General features: G+C 48.8%; 1 protein-coding gene and 1 pseudogene across 2 annotated transcripts; both read left to right on the top strand.

Moving 5' to 3' along the window:
- Positions 1-1635: 1635 nt before the first annotated feature.
- On the top strand, positions 1636-12521 carry LOC105886005 (HLA class II histocompatibility antigen, DP beta 1 chain). Of its 2 annotated transcripts, XM_076003436.1 has the most exons (7): positions 1636-1921; positions 6203-6292; positions 7343-7606; positions 10371-10652; positions 11498-11608; positions 11939-11962; positions 12265-12521. In XM_076003436.1, exons 1-6 carry the CDS (start codon positions 1825-1827, stop codon positions 11956-11958), a joined length of 864 nt encoding a protein of 287 aa, XP_075859551.1. In that variant the 5' UTR covers positions 1636-1824; the 3' UTR covers positions 11959-11962; positions 12265-12521. The 2 variants fall into 2 exon arrangements, with proteins under 2 accessions (XP_075859551.1, XP_012646829.1); XM_012791375.3 differs by lacking the exon at positions 6203-6292 and having other exon boundaries at positions 1638-1921.
- Positions 12522-18796: 6275 nt separating this feature from the next.
- On the top strand, positions 18797-19181 carry LOC105886014 (cytochrome c, somatic pseudogene; annotated as a pseudogene).
- The last annotated feature ends 365 nt before the right edge of the window (positions 19182-19546 follow it).

Below are 19546 nucleotides of genomic sequence, written 5' to 3'. Positions count from 1 at the left end.
GTACATATAAGCCAGGCACAGTGGATCACACCTATAATCCTAGCACTCTGGGAGGCAGGGATGGGAGGATCACTTGAGGTCAGGAGTTGTAGACCAGCCTGAGTAAGAGCAAGACCCCGTCTCTACTGAAAATAGAAAAATTAGCCCAGTGTGGTGGCACATGCCTATAGTCCCAGCTACTCGGGAGGCTGAGGCAGGAGGATTGCTTGAGCCTAGGAGTTTGAGGTTGCTGTGAGCTAGGCTGACACCACGACACTCTAACCTGGGTGACAGAGCAAGACTCTGTCTCAAAAAAAGAAAAGAAGTCACTTGTACCCCCATAATACGCTAAAATAAAAATAAATAAATAAATACATATAACATAAAAAAAGAAAAGAAAAGGAGTATGTATATTATATCAATATTTTTTCTTGTCTTGTAGTAGACTTGCCTTGCATAAATAATAATTAAGTATTAACAGATTAGTACATGAGAGATGCTATTATTAGTGTTTCACAGGTATTACCTCATTTAATCCTCACATCAAACCTAAGAGCAAGATATTATTAATGTCCATTCTAAAGATAAATCACAGGCCAGGCACAGTGGCTCCTACCTGCAACCCCAGCACTTTGGGAGGCCAAGGTGGGACGATCACTTGAGCACAGGGGTTTGTGGTTACAGTGAGTCATGACTGAATCACTGTACTCCAGCCTGGGTGACAGAGGGAGACCCTATCTCTGAAAAATAAAAATAATAAAGAAAAACAAATGACCTGAGAATTGTGGAATTAAGTATTTGTCTAATTGTCTATAGCAGATAAATGACAAAGAGGAGAGTCAAACCCAGACAGTTTTAGTAAAGAACCTGAACTTTTCCCGATAGTTCTATACTGATTCCTCATTCCTCATTGATACCTTATGCTGTATAATTCATTTTTTCTCTGGCATATTACATGTTAGCATTTTATATACATTTTAATATCTATACAAAGAAATGACAGTTTGACATTTTCTCTATTAGAATTGGTGGTCCAACAAAATCACATTTACAACTGTGTGATGATCTTTAAAAGTTCGTAAAAAAACTATTCACTATAACACAACAGAATCAGATGCTTTGGAGGAGGTAGGGTCTTTGATTATTTTTTCATTTCCTTCCTCATTCACTGGTCTCGCTTGGTAGTATAGCTAGTATGTCCATACTCTCATGCGAAAGGTCCCTGGACGGGGCCCGGCCAGCCCTAATGACAGCCCTGTGGAAGGATCCCATGTCCCGTCACGTCTCAGGACCAACAGACCTCTAGGAGAAAGAAAACGTGGACGGGTGCTAATCCTAACATGCCGTTGAGCAAAGGCAGGACAGATTCCAGGTCTTCTTTTGAGTTCTGGGATGGGCACTCTAATGGCTTTAAATCATGCCACTGATGGACCCTTCACACACAGAGACGCACTTATTCCACCCCGCCCCATGTCCTGTGGGTGCGTGAGGTGGGACAGGGTTGGGGGAGTGACAGTCCCACAGGAGGGCCAGCAGAATGCTTGAGATCACCCTCAGAGCCAGGAAAGCACAGGACCGCCCACAGCCTCACTCCTCCAGCTGTCATCGCACCTGCCTCGCACACTTCACATCCCCAGACCTCTCACCCTATCCGTCTGCCCAGTGAGTGATGACTCACGCAAGGCTCCGTGCCTATTGATTACTTTCTCAGGGTCTGCCCAGTCCCAGGGCCACGTGAGACTATTTGGCTCACGGTCTCTAGTGTTTCAGACGGGAGCTCCCTTTCGTGAGTCCCTCTCTTCCTGACTGCAGCTCTCCACAGTTTGCCGCCCTCCCGGCTCCGTGATGGTCCTGCAGGTGCCGGAGGGCCCCTGCGCAGCGGCTCTGCCGGCGTTACTGGTGGCACTGCTCAGCGCCGCGGCCCAGGGCAGGGCCTCGCCAGGTAAGAGCGGACGCCTATTCCCGGAGTCTGCCTCAGCGGAAATGCCTAGAGACTGTCCCTCTGGGGGACCTGACTCTGCGGCCGCCGCGCCCTCCCTTCCCGGCTAGAGAGCCAGGCTCCGCCGCAGGACACGCGCTGTCCCGCAGGCCCTCCCCCCAGGGACGCGGGCGCGTGAGCCGGGCACAGGTGCCGCGTGCTCGTGCCTGTCTGTCGTGGAGCACGGGCCGGGAGGTCTGGGATAACGTCGGGGGACAAGGCTCCAGCGGCCGAGGTCGGCAAGTTCCGGCCGCCTGGGCACGCTCCGTGGGCGCCAAGCCCTGAGGGGCTCGGGCGCGAGCGCGGAGCCCAGGCGCGTGCGCGTGCTCGCAGGGGCGGGGAGGCCCCCATTCTCCGGCAGAGCGGGAGCCGCGGCCCTCAGACAGCCCAGGAATACCTCCTTGCTAGGCGACTTCCCAAGCTTCCCGGAAGCTGGGTGGAGGCTGGGGCGGGCCGGACCGTGGCAGGACCGAGAAGAGCGCGGAGGCTGGACGCAGGCCGCGCCAGGGCGAGAGCCTCGTGCTCCGCGCCGGTCCCAGCCCCGTTCCCTCTCAGCAGGCTCCTTGCCTTTCTAGTCCAATCTCCACCAGCGCCGCGAGAGGAAGGGCTGTGCAGTAGGTGCCTTACTCTCCCCCTTTCCCCATAGATCCTCCCTCTCTTAGACCCCTCCACAGCCCTCCTGGGGTGGAGCAAGGCCGCCCGTCCTCGCTGCACTTCCTCCTGCTCGGGGTGACAGTATTTGCATCTCCGGGTACAGCCACCAGCCCCACGACCCCTCGCCCGTTACCGCAGGTCCCTTGGCTGCGAAGGGCAGAGACTGCACTTGTGGTCACCGGCGGGGCTGAGAACTAACCAGCGGGACGGCCCCGCTGTGGGAACTGTGCCCTCAGCATGCTGGGCACGGGACGGGGTGGGGCTGGGAAGAGAGGCCAGCGCAGTCTGATGACCCTGCATGGTGCCCAGCAGGAGGTGAGGGGACAAAGCGCCAGCACCCCATAGGAAGAGCTGTCCTGCGGGACAAGGGGCAGCCTCGGAGCTGTCAAGGAGAGCCAGAGGCAGGGCGACCAGACGGCAGAGGGGCGCATGCGACGGTGGGCAGTGAGTGGATGGGGCAGAGGGTGGTTTGAGATTTGCAGGAGGAATGAGGTGAGGACGTGCAGGCCTGGGACAGGGACTGAGGGGGGCTTGCCAGGCACCCTGCACGCGGAGTCTGGGTGGCATGGGCAGGGCAGTTGTCACACTTCCCTTCCTGCCCCACTCAGATCCTCAGCCGCACACAGGGCAGGAGAGAAGAGGCCTGAGGAGCCAGGCTCTGGCTGGAAGGGGCCGGGGTGGAGAAGCGTGGTTGAGTAACCCGACAGGGGCATTATGGGACACAGCAGGCGGGCTGGAAGAAACCAGTCATGGAGGGGACAGCCTTTTGGTTCAGACAGACTTTTAAAATGGGCTTTTCGAGGCTGAGTCCCCATCACCACACCCCTACCCCGGGCTTCAGGGCCGCGCTCCCAAGCCCTCCTGTCACGCCAGCAGGGCCTGCAGAGGGTCCCTGTGTGCTGGGTCTCTGAGTGCTTACTCTTCGGCCACATTCATCCTCCGAGTAAAATTACCAGGACCAAAGAGAGGTGAGAAGATACAGCAGCTAACGGTCCACACAGACTGTTCCATGTCAAGGTCTGGTCCACCTGGCAACTGTCCCTGAGCCTTCCCAGTAGCCCCTGAGCTGAGCTAGATCCTCCCTCCCGTGTATTTCTTAGGCTTTGGCACATATTGAAACAGATCACACGTTGTAAAGGAGAAGGGAAGAAACATGTATTGAGCAGTGCCAGACACAATGCCACATATTTTACATATGTTATTGCATTTACTTCTCACAACAGTTTTGCAAGGTACATGGTGTTACTACTATTAATATTAATGTTTTACATTTCAAGAAATGGAGACTTGGAAGGCGATTTCTTGGCCGAGATCACATAGTTATAAGTTGTAGTGTGGGGACTGGACCCCAGACCTGCAACATTGTCTTTGTCCTATGTCACATTGCATTCACTATATATTGTAATTTTTTAAATATACTTTGTTCTGAATGAGAGATGAATTCACATAGATCGGTGGTTTTCAAACTGTGCTCTGGGTCATTCACTTGTCCAGGGTTCCACAAACAGGACAGTTTCTCAAACACAAGAAAGTGAAGGTTTCAAATTACACACACAAAAAACACCACTCATCACTTATGTCTGCTTTGCAGGTAACTTTTCCATTAAAAAAGTTAAGTGTTGCCAAAAATAGTTTCAAAAATATTATTCTTGAGTGGAAAAGGTTCCCTTACTGATAAATGAGGAGAAATGAGGACTAGCAGATTAAAATTACTAGCAGCGGTAAAGTAGAAGGAATCTGGACAGAAGGGGGCTGGAGTGATGGGCCTGCAGATTAGGGGGCTGAGGCCCAAGGCCCAGGGGAAGAGGCAGGTCAGGATGCCTGAGTCAAGACATGGGAACTTGCCTTGCAATGACACTGTAGACTAAGGGAAGACTTTAATGCCCCTGAGGCTGGCCACACCCATCTCCACTGTCCTGTGCCACTTGTTATGCAACTGCTGCTGAGGGGTGAGGTAGGACCTAATTCCCCAGATGAACCCAAGTTTTTCATGGTGACAGAGGTAACAACTCACCCTGCAACCACACCCTTCTTGCTCTTAGAAACCCCAGGTCTGCTTTCTTCTACCCCCATAAGCGCTCCCCAGTATCTGAGGCTAGAGCAGACAGTGCCCCTTCATCCAGGGTTTGAGGCCTTCATCCTAGGCTTTAACCTTTCCCACTTCCTCTTAGCCTCCCCGACATAGTGCAAACCAGGTGAGCATCCCATTGAAAAGCACACGTGCAGCAGCACCACACCTGCACACTAAATGTGCTCTCGGAGTGTGTGATTGATCGTATCTAGCACTGAAATTTTTGATACTCTGTGTGATGAAGTAACAGAGACTGCTATTTTAAAAACACAGTTGGCTGGGCGAGGTGGCTCACGCCTGTAATCCTGGCACTCTGGGAGGCCAAGGCCGGAGGATCGCTTGACATCAAGAGGTGAAGACAAGCCTGAGCAAGATTGAGACCCTGTCTCTACTAAAAATAGAAAGAAATTAGCCAGACAACTAAAAATAGAAAAAATTAGCCAGGTGTGGTGGGCCATGCCCATAGTCCCAGCTACTTGGGAGCCTGAGACAGGAGGATCGCTTGAGCCCACGAGTTTGAGGTTGCTGTGAGCTAGGCTGATGCCACAGCACTCTAGCCCTAGCAACAGAATGAGACTCATCTCAAAAAAAATAAAAATAGAAACATGCCTCATAAACTTTTTGGAGTTTCCTCTAATGTTCCAGGCATATTCATTTTACGTGTTGCTTCATTCATTCACTGATAAGGAAAAATGGAGTGTGCTATGTTAGATACTGGACATAGAAAGAAGAGAGGCACATCTCACCTGGAGATTTTAATTTGTAGAGGAAGAAACATATGCTACATGATCACGCCACTTTAATTTCCCCCATGTAACCACGAACAGAGCAGGCCTGAGCACACAGGAATGTGCAGGTCTACACTTCTGTGTAGACGTGGGCCTGCAGACACTGCGGTGGCTGTCCCCAGGAAGAGCAGCACGTGGCAGAGGCTGCCACATCCCTCTGTATGAAAGTACACCACCAATGCCACTAAACACAAGGGATCCCTCCCCCATCGGTCTCTGGACGCTGTGGTGATTTTTCCCACCTCTTGAGATTCATTCTTTTTTTTTATTTTAGCGTATTATGGGGGTACAAGTGTTAAGGTTACATATATTGCCCATGCCCCCTCCCCCTCGAGTAAGAGCTTCAAACATGTCCATCCCCCAAACGAGATCCATTCTTCCTACAGCCATGTTTGAAAAGTGAAAAGATACTTTAATTTCCAGGCTAGAAAGTTTCTTATACCAAGCTTTAAGAACGTTTGAAGAAATGTACTGCTACCTTTCCACCATGCACAAGAGCAGATTGAGGAATATTCAAGACACTGGCAGAGAAGAGAGCTCCCCGCTGTGGAAAAGGGAAAGGGAAAACAGAAGGGAAGGCTTGGTGGCAGCCATGACACTTGCGCCCCTGTTGTCACCAGGATGGAGAGGACAGGCAGGGGTTGGGACAGAGAGGACAGCCTGCCTCCTCTTCCCCAGCTCCTCCCCCTGCAGTTGCCACCCACAGGAAATGTGTCCCCTCTCCTCCTGCAGGGGCCAGCGGCAGTGACTACAGTCTCCTCGGACGCCCAGCCCTCTCTGATGACACAGAGTCGGCGCTGAGCAGGAGTCCCAGTGCACTGGGTAAATCCTCTCGCTTCATGGGGGCCTGAGGTTGTGTGGCCGCCTAAGATGGCCTAACTCGGTAGAGAGAAAATAGTGCTTCAGAATCCAAACAGTCTCCTAGCACTCTGGGAGGCCGAGGTGGGCGGATTGCTCGAGGTCAGGAGTTTGAAACCAGCCTGAGCAAGAGCGAGACCCCGTCTCTACTATAATTAGAAAGAAATTAATTGGCCAACTAATATATAGAGAAAAAATTAGCCGGGCATGGTGGCGCATGCCTGTAGTCCCAGCTACTCGGGAGGCTGAGGCAGGAGGATTGCTTGAGCCCAGGAGGTTTTTTCTTTTTTTAAGACAGAGTCTCACTTTGTTGCCCAGGCTAGAGTGAGTGCCGTGGCCTCAGCCTAGCTCACAGCAACCTCAAACTCCTGGGCTCAAGTGATCCTCCTGCCTCAGCCTCCCGAGTAGCTGGGACTACAGGCACGCGCCACCATGCCCAGCTAATTTTTTCTATATATATTAGTTGGCCAATTAATTTCTTTCTATTTAAAGTAGAGATGGGATCTCGCTCTTGCTCAGGCTGGTGTCAAACTCCTGACCTCGAGCAATCTGCCCGCCTTGGCCTCCCAGAGTGCTAGGATTACAAGCTTGAGCCGCCGACCGGCCTGAGCCAGGAGTCTGAGGTTGCTGTGAGCTAGGCTGACACCATGGCACTCACTCTAGCCTGGGCAACAAAGTGAGACCCCGTCAAAAAAAAAAAAAAAAAAAAGAAAGAAAGAAAGAAAGAAATTAATTGGCCAACTAATATATATGTAGAACAAATTAGCCGGGCATGGTGGCACATGCCTGTAGTCCCAGGTACTCGGGAGGCTGAGGCAGGAGGATTGCTTGAGCCCAGGAGATTGAGGTTGCTGTGAGCTAGGCTGACGCCACGGCACTCACTCTAGCCTGGGCAACAAAGCGAGACTCTGTCTCCAAAAAAAAAAAAAAATCCAAACAGTCCAATCCACAGCGGGAAGATCTGGGGAGAACAGTCAATACAGAGAGAGGCTCAGCCGTCCCGCCCGCCCGCAGAGAACTACGCGCTGCAGGCGCGCCAGGAGTGCCACGCGCGCCCGGGGACGCCGCGCTTCGTGGAGAGATACGTCTACAACCGCGAGGAGTACGTGCGCTTCGACAGCGACGTGGGCCTGTTCCAGGCGGTGACCGAGCTGGGGCGGCGGAGCGCCGAGTCCTGGAACCGCCAGAAGGACCTCGTGGAGGGGAAGCGGGCCGTGGCGGGCACCGCGTGCAGACACAACTACGAGGCGGTGGCGCCCATCGTGGCGCAGCGCCGAGGTGAGGCCGCGGGCCGGCTCGAGGCAGCCCGGGGACCCAGGCGCAGGCGGCAGGGAGAGGCGGCGGGGTGGGGCGGGAGGGGGATTTGGGGGCTGGGGCTGGCGGGGCGCCCCGCCGGAGGCTTGTCCCGCAGCGAGGCCTGAGCTGGGCGGAGCACGCCTAGGGGAGAGGAGGCACACAGAGCCCCGCGCCTGGCGGCCGCCCGACACAGCCCGAGGGAAAGCGGGAGACGGGGCGCGTGCAGGGCCGCCGCGCGGAGGAGACAGAGCCGGCACCCCAGGCACAGCGGGCCACGCGGAGGAGAGACGTGGGGGCAGACGGCGGGCTGGCGGCGCTTGTGGGGACAGGGGACGCCTGATGGACGGTGTAGGGAAGGGTCGTGGGAAGAGGGCAAAGGACTGGATCCTGCGAACTGGGCGCGGTGATGCCCAGAAAGAGAGCACAGCCTGTGAAGGAGACCAGACAGCGAGACCAGACAGTGAGGAGCACCGGGCAGACAAGTGCCGGGGAAACTGAGGCAGAGAAGGTGACCTGGGCCGCACAGCAGACGGTGGTGCCACGACTCGGGGAGGCCGAGCAGATAGAAGTTGGAACGGGGTTTGGAGAGCGGGCTGACCTGGGCAGAGCGCTCGGCTGCGCGGGGAGCTGGCAGGGGTGGGTGTCGATGAGGGTGGGCTGGGGCACCCGGTCCTCTGGGCCGGGACGTCTGTCTTGGATTCAGCATGGCTGCACGAGGGTGTCTGAGCTGAACTGTGCTGTTCCTTCAGGCAGTCTCAGTGCGAAGCGGAGAGGCGTGCGCAGAGCCAAGAGGGCGTTTCAAGGATGGGGACGGGCGCGCCGGCTTCTCCTGCCGACCCGGAGGGCGGGCGGCCTGGTGCGGAGCCGAGACCCGAGTCAGTGGCACTGGGGGGACCTGGGCGACACAAGGGCCCCGTCGGGGAGAAAAAGGGACGAGTGGAGGAGGGTGAAGGGAGCGGCTGGGGAAGTCGCGCCTCCCGTTTCTCTTTTCCTGGGGAAGGGGAGGGTAAGGCGATGTGCTAAGAGGGACGTGGCGGACAGATTGGGCAGGACTTGGAGATGGCGTGAGTCGGGAGAGCTGCCCAAGTGCTGAGTTGAGGGAAGTGTCCAAAGAAAGACGACGTGGACCAGGCTCACTGGTTGACGCCTGGACCCTAGCACTTGGGCGGCCAAGGCAGGAGGATGGCTTGAGACCAGGGAGAGGAGGGACTGGAGTTTCCGAGGTCAGGTAAGGAGCCGTCTGTGCTGTCCAGGGAAGTAGTAATGGGGACTGAAACGGAGCGGGGACAGCAGGCGCTGGGGAGAGTGACGCGGGAGGGCGGCAGTGTGGCGGGTCCGCTGGGGATGCCCAACTGCATCTAGAAATAGTCGGACAGACGTTTTGTGCACAGACCAGGCAACTAGTAAACAGGAGTGGACGGCAGTCCTCGCCTTGCTGAAACGTGTTTGAACCCGGTCAGGAATGAGACCATTAGGGATTGAGCCTGGGCTCCAGCGCCCCCTGGAGGTCTCTCGTGTGCGCCAGGCCGCCCAGCTGCCGTCAGAGTATGGAGCGCAGTACCTTCCAGGGAATGTTCTGGGACCTTAAAATAGACACGCACGTGTACCCTCTGATGCTCCATAGGTGGGATTCAGACATGGGTTGAATATTCTGAAGGACTTGCAGTTTATAGAGGAGATTGAACTAGAGTGAAAACACAGGGTGCCTCTAAAGTCAAATCACACTGAGCAGAAAAGCCTGGCAATTTGGATCAGTCTGGACAAAGGCAGAAATACCACAGGGGTAAAGGTCGTGGGTTAGTTCAAGGCTGCACTTTTACCTGGCCCAGCCCCACCGCGGGTATCTGTGTCTCTGGGCAGTAGAAAGTAGAGAGGAAAGAACTCAGTGATAAGGACCTGGGAGCTCTGATCTGGGAAATCCTGTGGATGGGCTGTTCTCTGGGCCAGTTGCATCCTCTCTGCCTTCTGGAGAAGCAAGGGTGCTGGTGGCAGAGACCCCAAAGACAAACTGCAGGCAGCAGTGTGGAAATTGCCCCCAGCTGCTTGGGAGGGAGGACGGCGCCAGCAACAGAGCTGCTGTGGTGCAGACATCACTAATCATCTGTGAGGCGCAGGGCAGGAAGACGGTTCCCAGAGGAGAAGCTTGGGAAAGGACGGGGTTTCCACTAATCTAGCATGTAGCGGCTCAAAACATTGGGTTTGGGGGTATAACTGTAAAAATGAAGATTTTGAATTTTTGTAGGAGAGGCAGGAAGATATATAGGTTATTTGCAGAATAAGTCATGTCAAGCTTGATTCATTTTATTTATTTTCTATGAAATAAAGTTATTGGATTAACAGACCAAGAGAATGACATTATCTGTATATATTAATTTCAAGAAATTATTAGAGCAAATTTTGCATCTTTTACATCAAGACAGAACATTAAAAGGATAGGTAGTTTCACAGCTAATTAAATATTCTTTGTCCAAAGACTGTTAATCAATTGCTTACAATTTAAAATTTATCCTAAGTTTGCTACAAAGTACTGCCTTTGTCTCTCTGTTTTTCTCAATACTCATTATTTTATTCAAGATCATGCATGCTCTATTTAAAGGTCTATCTGTATCTTTTTGGTACCATCCTTATCTGACATCCTAATCACATCATTCGTATTTTAAGCATCTACCAATGGATTCCATAATGAATATGTCTAAGAAATAATAATAATCTCAAATGCTACTCTGTTTTTCTTCCCCACTCCTAGTCCAGCCTAAAGTGAACGTCTCCCCCTCCAAGAAGGGGCCCCTGCAGCACCACAACCTGCTTGTCTGCCACGTGACAGATTTCTACCCAGGCAACATTCAAGTCCAGTTGTTCCTCAATGGACAGGAGGAGACAGCTGGGGTCGTGTCCACCAACGTGATCCGGAACGGGGACTGGACCTTCCAGATCCTGGTGATGCTGGAAATGGCCCCCCAGCAGGGAGATGTCTACACCTGCCAAGTGGAGCACCCCAGCCTGGACAGTCCTGTCACTGTGGAGTGGAGTGCGTTGCTCTCTGATGACCGGTCTAGACCCCACCTCTGAGGACCAGGGACGCTCTGGCTCTGGGGCCCACTCATGCTGGCTCTGTGCCTATACCCTGGGCCATATCCACCCCAGCTTCTTCTGTACAAGCCCCTGAATGTAGTTTTTTTTTTTTTTTTGAGACAGAGTCTCACTTTGTTGCCCAGGCTAGAGTGAGTGCCGTGGCATCAGCCTCGCTCACAGCAACCTCCAACTCCTGGGCTCAAGCGATCCTCCTGCCTCAGCCTCCTGAGTAGCTGGGACTACAGGCATGCCTGGCTAATTTTTTCTATATATATTAGTTGGCCAATTAATTTCTTTCTATTTATAGTAGAGACGGGGTCTCGCTCTTGCTCAGAGCTAGTTTCGAACTCCTGACCTCGAGCAATCGCCCGCCTCGGCCTCCCAGAGTGCTAGGATTACAGGCGTGAGCCACCGCGCCTGGCCCCTTGAGTGTAGTTTTAAGCTGGTAGCAATGGGAACTTCCTGTCCCTGGCCCAGGGAATCTTGAGGATTCACATTCTTTCTCGTCGTCAGAGAATCCAGGAAATGAGATAGCTTCCCGAATTGCCCTCATCCATGCACTATTCTCTTCCTTCTGCCTTTTAGCCTATTCTTAGTTATTTTAAGAGGCAACTGCCACAATCAGCATCTGTCCCCTTGTGAGGTCACACCCTAAGTTCCAGAATGGAGGGGGTGGGTCTCTCTAAATTTCCTCCTTATCCCAGGTGTGAGCCCTCAGCGTCCTCCTGCTGATATTCTACATCAGGCTCGGGGGCTCAGACAGGGCCTGAGCAGGGGTGACCCTGGGTCTGTTCTCCCCAGAGGCACAGTCGGATTCTGCCCGGAGCAAGATGGTGGCGGGAGCCGGGGGCCTTGTGCTGGGGCTCATCACCTTTGCAGTGGGGCTGTCCATGCACAGGAGGAGCAGGAAAGGTGAGCAGCGTGCAGGGCGCCTGAGGCTTGCCTTTCCCTGCCTTACCCATCTTCCTGCTGAGGGGCTGAGACACAAAGGCAATGCCAGAGAGTTCTGGAGGCCACTGAAGTCAGATAGTAGGAGCAGGTCGGGGAGCAGAGACTGCCCGTAGGGAGGGAGGGACCCCAGGCTGCGATCTTAGCACAGCCAGACGCACATGGTCCCCCTTACTGTGGCTCGTCAGGGCATCCATCGAGTCACGGACAACGGAAGATGAGACGGGAAAGATTCTCTAATTGTCCAAGGTGCTTTTAATGGTTTAATCCATTCCTTCCCTCTTTTCATTTCAGTCCAACAAGGATCTTCATAGACAGGTAATATTCCTGCTTCAGTGTTCTTGAGGGGGTGGGCTGCAGAAGGACATGTCCTTTCTCTGCATTGCAATGCTGAGGTCCCTCCTGGGAACACAGTCTCAGGCTTGACCGTCTCTGCCAACCTCAGCCCTTGGGCGAGTGTGGGGAAGGGGCCTGACCTTGCTCCACCGGTGCAGGAGGCTGAGATCAAATCTGTTCTTAATCGGGCCCAGTCTCCGTCTCTCACCATAATTTTTCTCTCCTGGGACTTAGAGGGGGCGAGGTCAGCAACCTGCGTAACCTTTTTTCTTTTACCTCCACAGGGTCCCTGACCTGACCTGAAAAACTACATGTGCCTTGGAACAAGTAGTTTTCTGTGTTTCTTAGTCCCAGAGGCTGGCTCTGGGACAGACCCCAGCTTCCCAGGAGAATGTTGCTGCCAAGTATTTGCTCTGAAGCCAGTTTCCCTGGTTCTGCTCTTTGATTCAATGCACGGTTGCTATCATGGGTTTCCACCCAAGTTCCCTTCTCCCTAGCCCATAAATAATAAAAACCCACATTATTGTTTGTGTTAAGAATATGCACCAAGTCATCTCTGCCATTGTTTTTGTTTGAGGGTTTGGTAAACAGTAGGCGTTATGAAGAAGTTCATTGTTGGTTACTCGCAGGCAAGAAGGAAAACATGAAAATGGGGATATCTGAACTATTGAGAAGGCAGCCAGTTGGACATGGACTTCTGCCTTTCTGTATCTCAGTGGGCTGCCCATCATCATGTTTGCTACCTTCGTGCATTTAGGTCCAGGACCATTATTCCTGGTCATTCAGTGGTGTGCAGACTGTGAATCTGGGTTGTGTGACCCATATTGACATAGCACTGGCTCAGCATATAACTTGTTAAAAGCATGCACTAAGCATGGCTTGGCCTTTTGAATGAGTCAAGTAGAAGGGACTTACCCTCTAAGTCTGCATGCATCTGCCCACCCAACCCTCCTGTCCTAATAATTCCTACAGTGGGAGATGCACCCCCATTATTAGCAGACTAAAGCAACATATGTAGCACTCTTTTTCAAACAGAGGTTGTTGTTTTACGATCTAAAATTATGGTTTTGGGGTTTCATAGCAAGTTATCCTTAAATCGAGATAGAGGACATGTTTGGCCTAAGCTTTCCTTTTTTTTTTTTTTTTTTTTTTTTTTTGAGACAGAGTCTGGCTCTGTCGCCCTGGGTAGGGTGTAGAATGCAGTGGCTTCATGGTAGCTCCCTGCGACGTCAGTCCCCTGGGCTCAAGTGATCCTCCACGTAGCTGGGACCATGGGTGCATGCCCCATACCCAGATGATTTTCTATGTTTGGTAGAGACTGGGTCTCACTCTTGCTCAGGCTGGTATCAAACTCCTGAGCTCAAACAATCCTCCTACCTCAGCCTCCCAGAGTGCTAGGATACAGGCGTGAACCACCATGCCCAGCCAAAGCTTTCCTGGCCATGGAGAGTGTAGATGCTTACCTCCTGGTGCACATACTGAGTGCTCAGCAGCTCCCTGACACACCTGGTTGATGACGTCCCCCTTCCCTGGCTTCTTACAAGCAGCTTCTGACCTTGTAACATTGGTTATTATAGAAGACATGGGGCTAAGTCATAAAATTATTTTTCATTATGGAATTATTTATTACAAATGTTTTATGAGTCCTATTAGCATTTAAGCAGGTTTTGGAAAGCTGAAGTTGCATACCAGGGATCAGATGTAAGTGTTCTGTGAAATTGAAAATTTTTGCTCAACGCCATGAGAAATTATACAAGCTTTCTGTTCTATGATATTTCTTGTAGAAAGTTGGGGCTTCCCATCTCTCAGTGCCCCAAATGAGAAAAAGAACTTGTAATTTTATATGTCCACTGTCAATCATCTTTGCCAGAAGAGGGAGAGGTAGTCTTTTCTGCACATCAGAATTGCACATGCGAGGGATTTGACTGTGAATGAGCTCCCACTGGTGCACTGCCTCAGAGGGCTTCACTGTTTGGGATTTTGAGAAGAAAGAAACACAAGCAAGCAAACCTCAGCGGCAGAGGGTGAGAAACCAGTGTTCATAACACCTGATGATCACTTTAACATAATCTTGAGCCATAAGTAAAAGAGACTTACTTTAAAAGCCATTTTGACTGTCTAACTCTTGGAGTCCTGAACATTTCACTCTCTCCTTTATGAAAAGAACCAAACACATTAATTTATTAACAGAGTTTGACATGGAGAAGGCAGTCTCCCTTGATTTCAGTTTGGTCAGGAATCCTCCAAACGTGGTGTGATCCGAGCACAGCCATAAAGCTGTGAGTTGACTCAGAATTCCCACCGCTGAGGTGAGGGGTGAAGCTTGCCCTGGTGGGGCCAGAGGGTTGCCATATGGAAACATTGTAGGGAGAAAATTCAGTACTTTTTTCCTTTCCCTTTTTATTGGACAACTACAGAGAATTAAAACTGTCGGTTGTTTTTACCTCTCGTGAGTACTGTTTAAATGTTTTTGAGGATTCTGGCAATAGATGCAGAAAAAGCATTTGACAAAGTCCAACACACCTTTATGATAAAAACTCTTAACAAAATAGGCATAGAAGGTTCATACCTTAAACTTATCAAATCCATTTATGACAAACCCACTGTTAATATCATTCTCATTCTAAATGGGAAAAAATTGAAATCATTCCCTCTTCAATCCGGAACTAGACAAGGATGCCCACTGTCTCCTCTTCTATTCAACATAGTGCTCAAAGTCCTAGCTATAGCAATCAGACAAGAGAGGGGTATTAAGGGCATCCAAGTGGGGGCAGACGAGATCAAACTCTCATTCTTTGCCGATGATATGATATTATACCTAGAAAACCCCATGGATTCATCCAAGAGACTCCTAGATTTAATAAATAAATTTGGTAAAGTTTCAGGTTATAAAATCAATATACACAATCAGAAGCATTCATATATGCCAATAACCATCAAGCAGAAATTCAAATCAAAAACACAATACCCTTTACTATAGCCCCAAGGAAAATTAAATATCTAGGAGTATACTTAATGAAAGATATGAAAGATTTATACAAGGAGAACTATGAAACACTAAAAAAAGAAATTGCAGATGATTTGAACAGATGGAAAAATCTACCTTGTTCATGAATTGGTAGAATCAATATAATTAAAATGTCAATATTGCCTAAAGTGATCTACAGAATTAATGCAATCCCCATCAAAATACCACCAGCATTCTTTACAGATCTAGAAAAAATAATTCTGCACTTTGTATGGAACCGGAAGAAACCTCATATAGCCAAAGCAATCTTAATTAAGAAAAAACTGGGAGGCATCAGTCTTCCTGACTTCAAGTTATACTATAAAGCAATAATAGTTAAATCAGCCTGGCACAAGAACAGAAGCATGGATATCTAGAATAGATCTGGGATACCAGAGATGAACCATCAGTATACAGCAACCTAATCTTTGATAAAGCAGACAAAAATATACAATGGAGGAAAGAATCTCTCTTCAATAAATGGTGCTGGGGAAACTGGTTAGCTACATGCAGAGGATTGAAACAGGATCCCTACCTCTCACCTCTCACAAAAATTCACTCAAGATGGATAACAGACTTAAACCTAAGGCATGAAACCTTAAGAATCCTAGAAGAAGAAGTTGGGAAAATCCCTATCAGACATTGGTCTAGGCAAAGAATTTTTGAGGAGGACCCCCAAGGCAATCACCGCTGCATCAAAAATAAACAAATGGGATCTCATCAAATTAAAAAGTTTCTACACAGCTAAGGAAACCATCATTAGAGCAAATGGACAACCCACAGAGTGGGAGAAAATATTTGCTGTCTACACTTCTGATAAAGGTTTAATAACAAGAATCTATCTAGAACTTAAAAGAATAAACAAGAAAAAAATCAAACAACCCCATCAAGAAATGGGCAATGGAAATGAACAGAAACTTCTCCAAAGAAGACAGGATAATGGCCTGCAAACATATAAAAAATGTTCAACATCTCTAATCATCAGAGAAATGCAAATCAAAACCACAATGAGATACCATCTAACATCAGTGAGAATGGCCTGTATCAAGAAATCCCAGGCCGGGCGCGGTGGCTCACGCCTGTAATCCTAGCTCTCTGGGAGGCCGAGGCGGGCGGATTGCTCGAGGTCGGGAGTTCGAAACCAGCCTGAGCAAGAGCGAGACCCCATCTCTACTATAAATAGAAAGAAACTAATTGGCCAACTAATATATATAGAAAAAATGAGCCGGGCATGGTGGCTCATGCCTGTAGTCCCAGCTACTTGGGAGGCTGAGACAGAAGGATCGCTTGAGCCCAGGAGTTTGAGGTTGCTGTGAGCCAGGCTGACGCCACGGCACTCACTCTAGCCTAGGCAACAAAGCGAGACTCTGTCTCAAAAAAAAAAAAAAAAAAGAAAGAAATCCCAAAACAACAAATGCTGGTGAGGATGCGGAGAGACAGGAACACTCTTACACTGCTGGTGGGACTGCAAATTAGTGCAACCTTCGTGGAAAAGAATTTGGAGATACCTCAAACAGCTAGATATAGAAATACCATTTGACCCTGCAATAGCATTGTTGGGCATCTACCCAAAGGAGCATACGACATTATATTACAGACATCTGCACCCGAATGTCTACGGCAGCACAATTCACTATTGCAAGATCATGGAAACAAGCCAAGTGTCCGTCAATTCATGAGCGGATAATTAAAATTTGGTATTTGCTCACAATGGAATACTACTCGATTCTAAGAAACAACAGTGAGCTTGCACCGTTAATGCTATCCTGGATTAAGCTTAAGCCCATTATCCAAAGTGAGGCGACACAAGATGAAGAAAATGGGCTCCACATCTACTCGCCATCAAATTGGTTCTGACTGATTAAAACTATGGTGCTCAAATGTGGTAGTGTTCACAGGGCTTGTGGGGGGAGATACACATGTTAGGGTTGCGGCGAGCATGGGGGGGAAATACCTTTAACCCTTCGTAGGGAGAGGCAAAGATATACAATGTAACCAAAAGGGCAAAAAAGGAAAACAAAAGGAAACTTTTATTGGGTGGTGGGCAGATGGGGGGGGGGGATATATACTTACAAAATAGGTGCAGTGCACCACCTGGGGGTTGGACACGCTTGATGTTTTGACAAGGGAAGGCAGGGGGAGGAATGGCAGGGGCAATATATGTAACCCTAACAATATTTGTACCTCCATAATATGATAAAATAAAAGGGAAAAAAAGTTTTTGAGGAAAATGTCTGATTATCCATTGCAAAGAATCTGAATTTAAAATGGCATTAAGGCATTAAGAAAGATCCAATCTCCACCTAGTGGCCAACAGTGGAATCTAGACTTGGAACAGAAAATAAGGGAATTTGTCAACAATTTAGGAACACTCCAACGTTCTTTACAAGAAAAGTTTGCGTACAAAGGACGTAAGTCAAAATAAATCTGACAAATAGATAGGCTTTGGCAGCGCTGAGGTTTATGTGGTTAGTGTATGCTTTTAACAGCATCTGTGAAAATATGCTAAGGGTTGCTCTGTTGCCAAACAACACTAACTATGTTTTTTAAGAGTTGAATATAAAAAAAGAAAAAACAACATCAAAGGATACAAAATTTCAGTTAGACGGGGGAATAAGTTGAAGATATCTATCGTACCACGTACCACATGGTGACTATAATTAATAACAATGCATTGTATATTTGAATATTGCTAAGAGAATAGACTTTGTGTTCTCATCACATAAAAATGATATGTAAGATAATGCACATATTAATTAGCTTGATTTAGCTATTAAACAATGTATACATAAATCAAAACATCATGTTGTACACCATAAATGTATACAATTTTTGTCAAAAAATTTAAAAGAAATGAATATACATATTTTTCTGCCAGAATCTATGAGCGAGTAATAATAGAAGACATTAAAATATATTTTAAAAGAAACCCACAGGAGGCAAGCCTTCCACATCAGCCATGGAAAGGAGAGGTGTACACAGCAGAGTCCTGGGCTCTGGGAAGTGGGTGTGGTCCTCAGACAACACCACTTTGGGCAGTGCCGTCCATCACTACTTTCTGCTCTATGGAAATGTTCTATATCCAGCTGTCCATAGAGTGGCCTCCAGCCACAGGTGGCTCTTGAGCACTTAAATTGCTAGTGGCTGGTGCAACTAAGGGGCTGAAGTTTTTATTTAATTTAATTTTAAATTATTTAAATTTAAATTATTATAGCCACATGTACTAGTGGCTACCATATTGGATAGGCAGAGTAGAGTTTACAATCTTTCTCTAAAAATAAATATAAGCCCTCTCTGAGTAGCTTTTAATGGAAGCAGGACCATCTGCAAGAGAAGAGAAAGTGCTAGAGAATTGAAACACTGAAAGAGAACTTAAGAAGCGGTGCGGGGTGGCAGGAGTAGAGACAGTGTCTGGCCATGGCTGAGGAGATTAGGGGATATCAAAATCCAACAACAGCATCAGGAGCCCACTGGCACATTAATAAATTTACAAAAGAGGTTAAGGAAACATCAAAAATAGTCAAATTTTAGCAGATACAGAAGCTACATCCATGGAAATAACTCTGGCAAACCCTCAACTCATGCAGTCCAAAAGTGCTGCGAACCAAGCCACAGGGAACACCAAGACAAAACGTTTATAAACTTTAAGAACGCATTTCTCTCAGTGAACACAGAGACGGGGCACTTCAACATCTCCTTTGACACATCCTCCGAGTTTAAAGAGCTTTGTCATAAAGCCAGTTCCTCTCATAGGACAGGACAGCCCCAACGTCCTCCCCTCTACTCTAGTTAAAAAATTTTAGATGGAGAGAGCAGGACGTCCGGCTTCTGACTGGGAACCTTCGTGCCGTCAGCAACCAAAGAGAGAATTAAATATGGGTGATGTTGAGAAAGGCAAGAAGACTTTTGTTCAGAAGTGTGCCCAGTGCCACACTGTGGAAAAGGGAGGCAAGCACAAGACTGGGCCAAATCTCCACGGTCTCTTTGGGAGAAAGACAGGTCAGGCTGCTGGATTCTCTTACACAGACACCAATAAGAACAGAGGCGTCACCTGGGGAGAGGACACACTGATGGGTATTGGAGAATCCCAAGAAGTATGTCCCTGGAACAAAAATGATCTTCACCGGCATTAAGAAGAAGGGAGAAAGGGCAGACTTGATAGCTTATCTCAAAAAAGCCACTAATGAGTAATAATTGGCCATTGCCTTATTTATTACAAACCAGAAATATCTCATAACTTTTTTATGTGTACCATAATTTAATTGGTTTCATACACCAGAATTCAGATCATGAAAGAGTGACAAGAATATTTTTGTTTGACAGTCCTGATTTAACTAAGACTGGCTTGTGGTTAATTCGGTTTTTTGAATTCTGATAGTAATTCCAATACAGTAAATGCTATCCCTGTTTTCCCCCCTTCTGAAGACATGATTGGTAATTAGTAGTGTTCAACTTTTCACAAGGATGGTAAATTGCCATTTCAAAACCTGTTGAAGATTGGTTTTATATTTAGATTTATATAACTGGTTATGTGAATATATTTAAATACTAGGGAAATC

This window comes from Microcebus murinus, chromosome 5, assembly GCF_040939455.1.
Source record: "Microcebus murinus isolate Inina chromosome 5, M.murinus_Inina_mat1.0, whole genome shotgun sequence".
In the NCBI taxonomy this organism is placed as follows: Eukaryota; Metazoa; Chordata; class Mammalia; order Primates; family Cheirogaleidae; genus Microcebus; species Microcebus murinus.
Note: the sequence above shows the minus strand (reverse complement) of the source record. Positions and strands in the feature narration are given on the sequence as shown.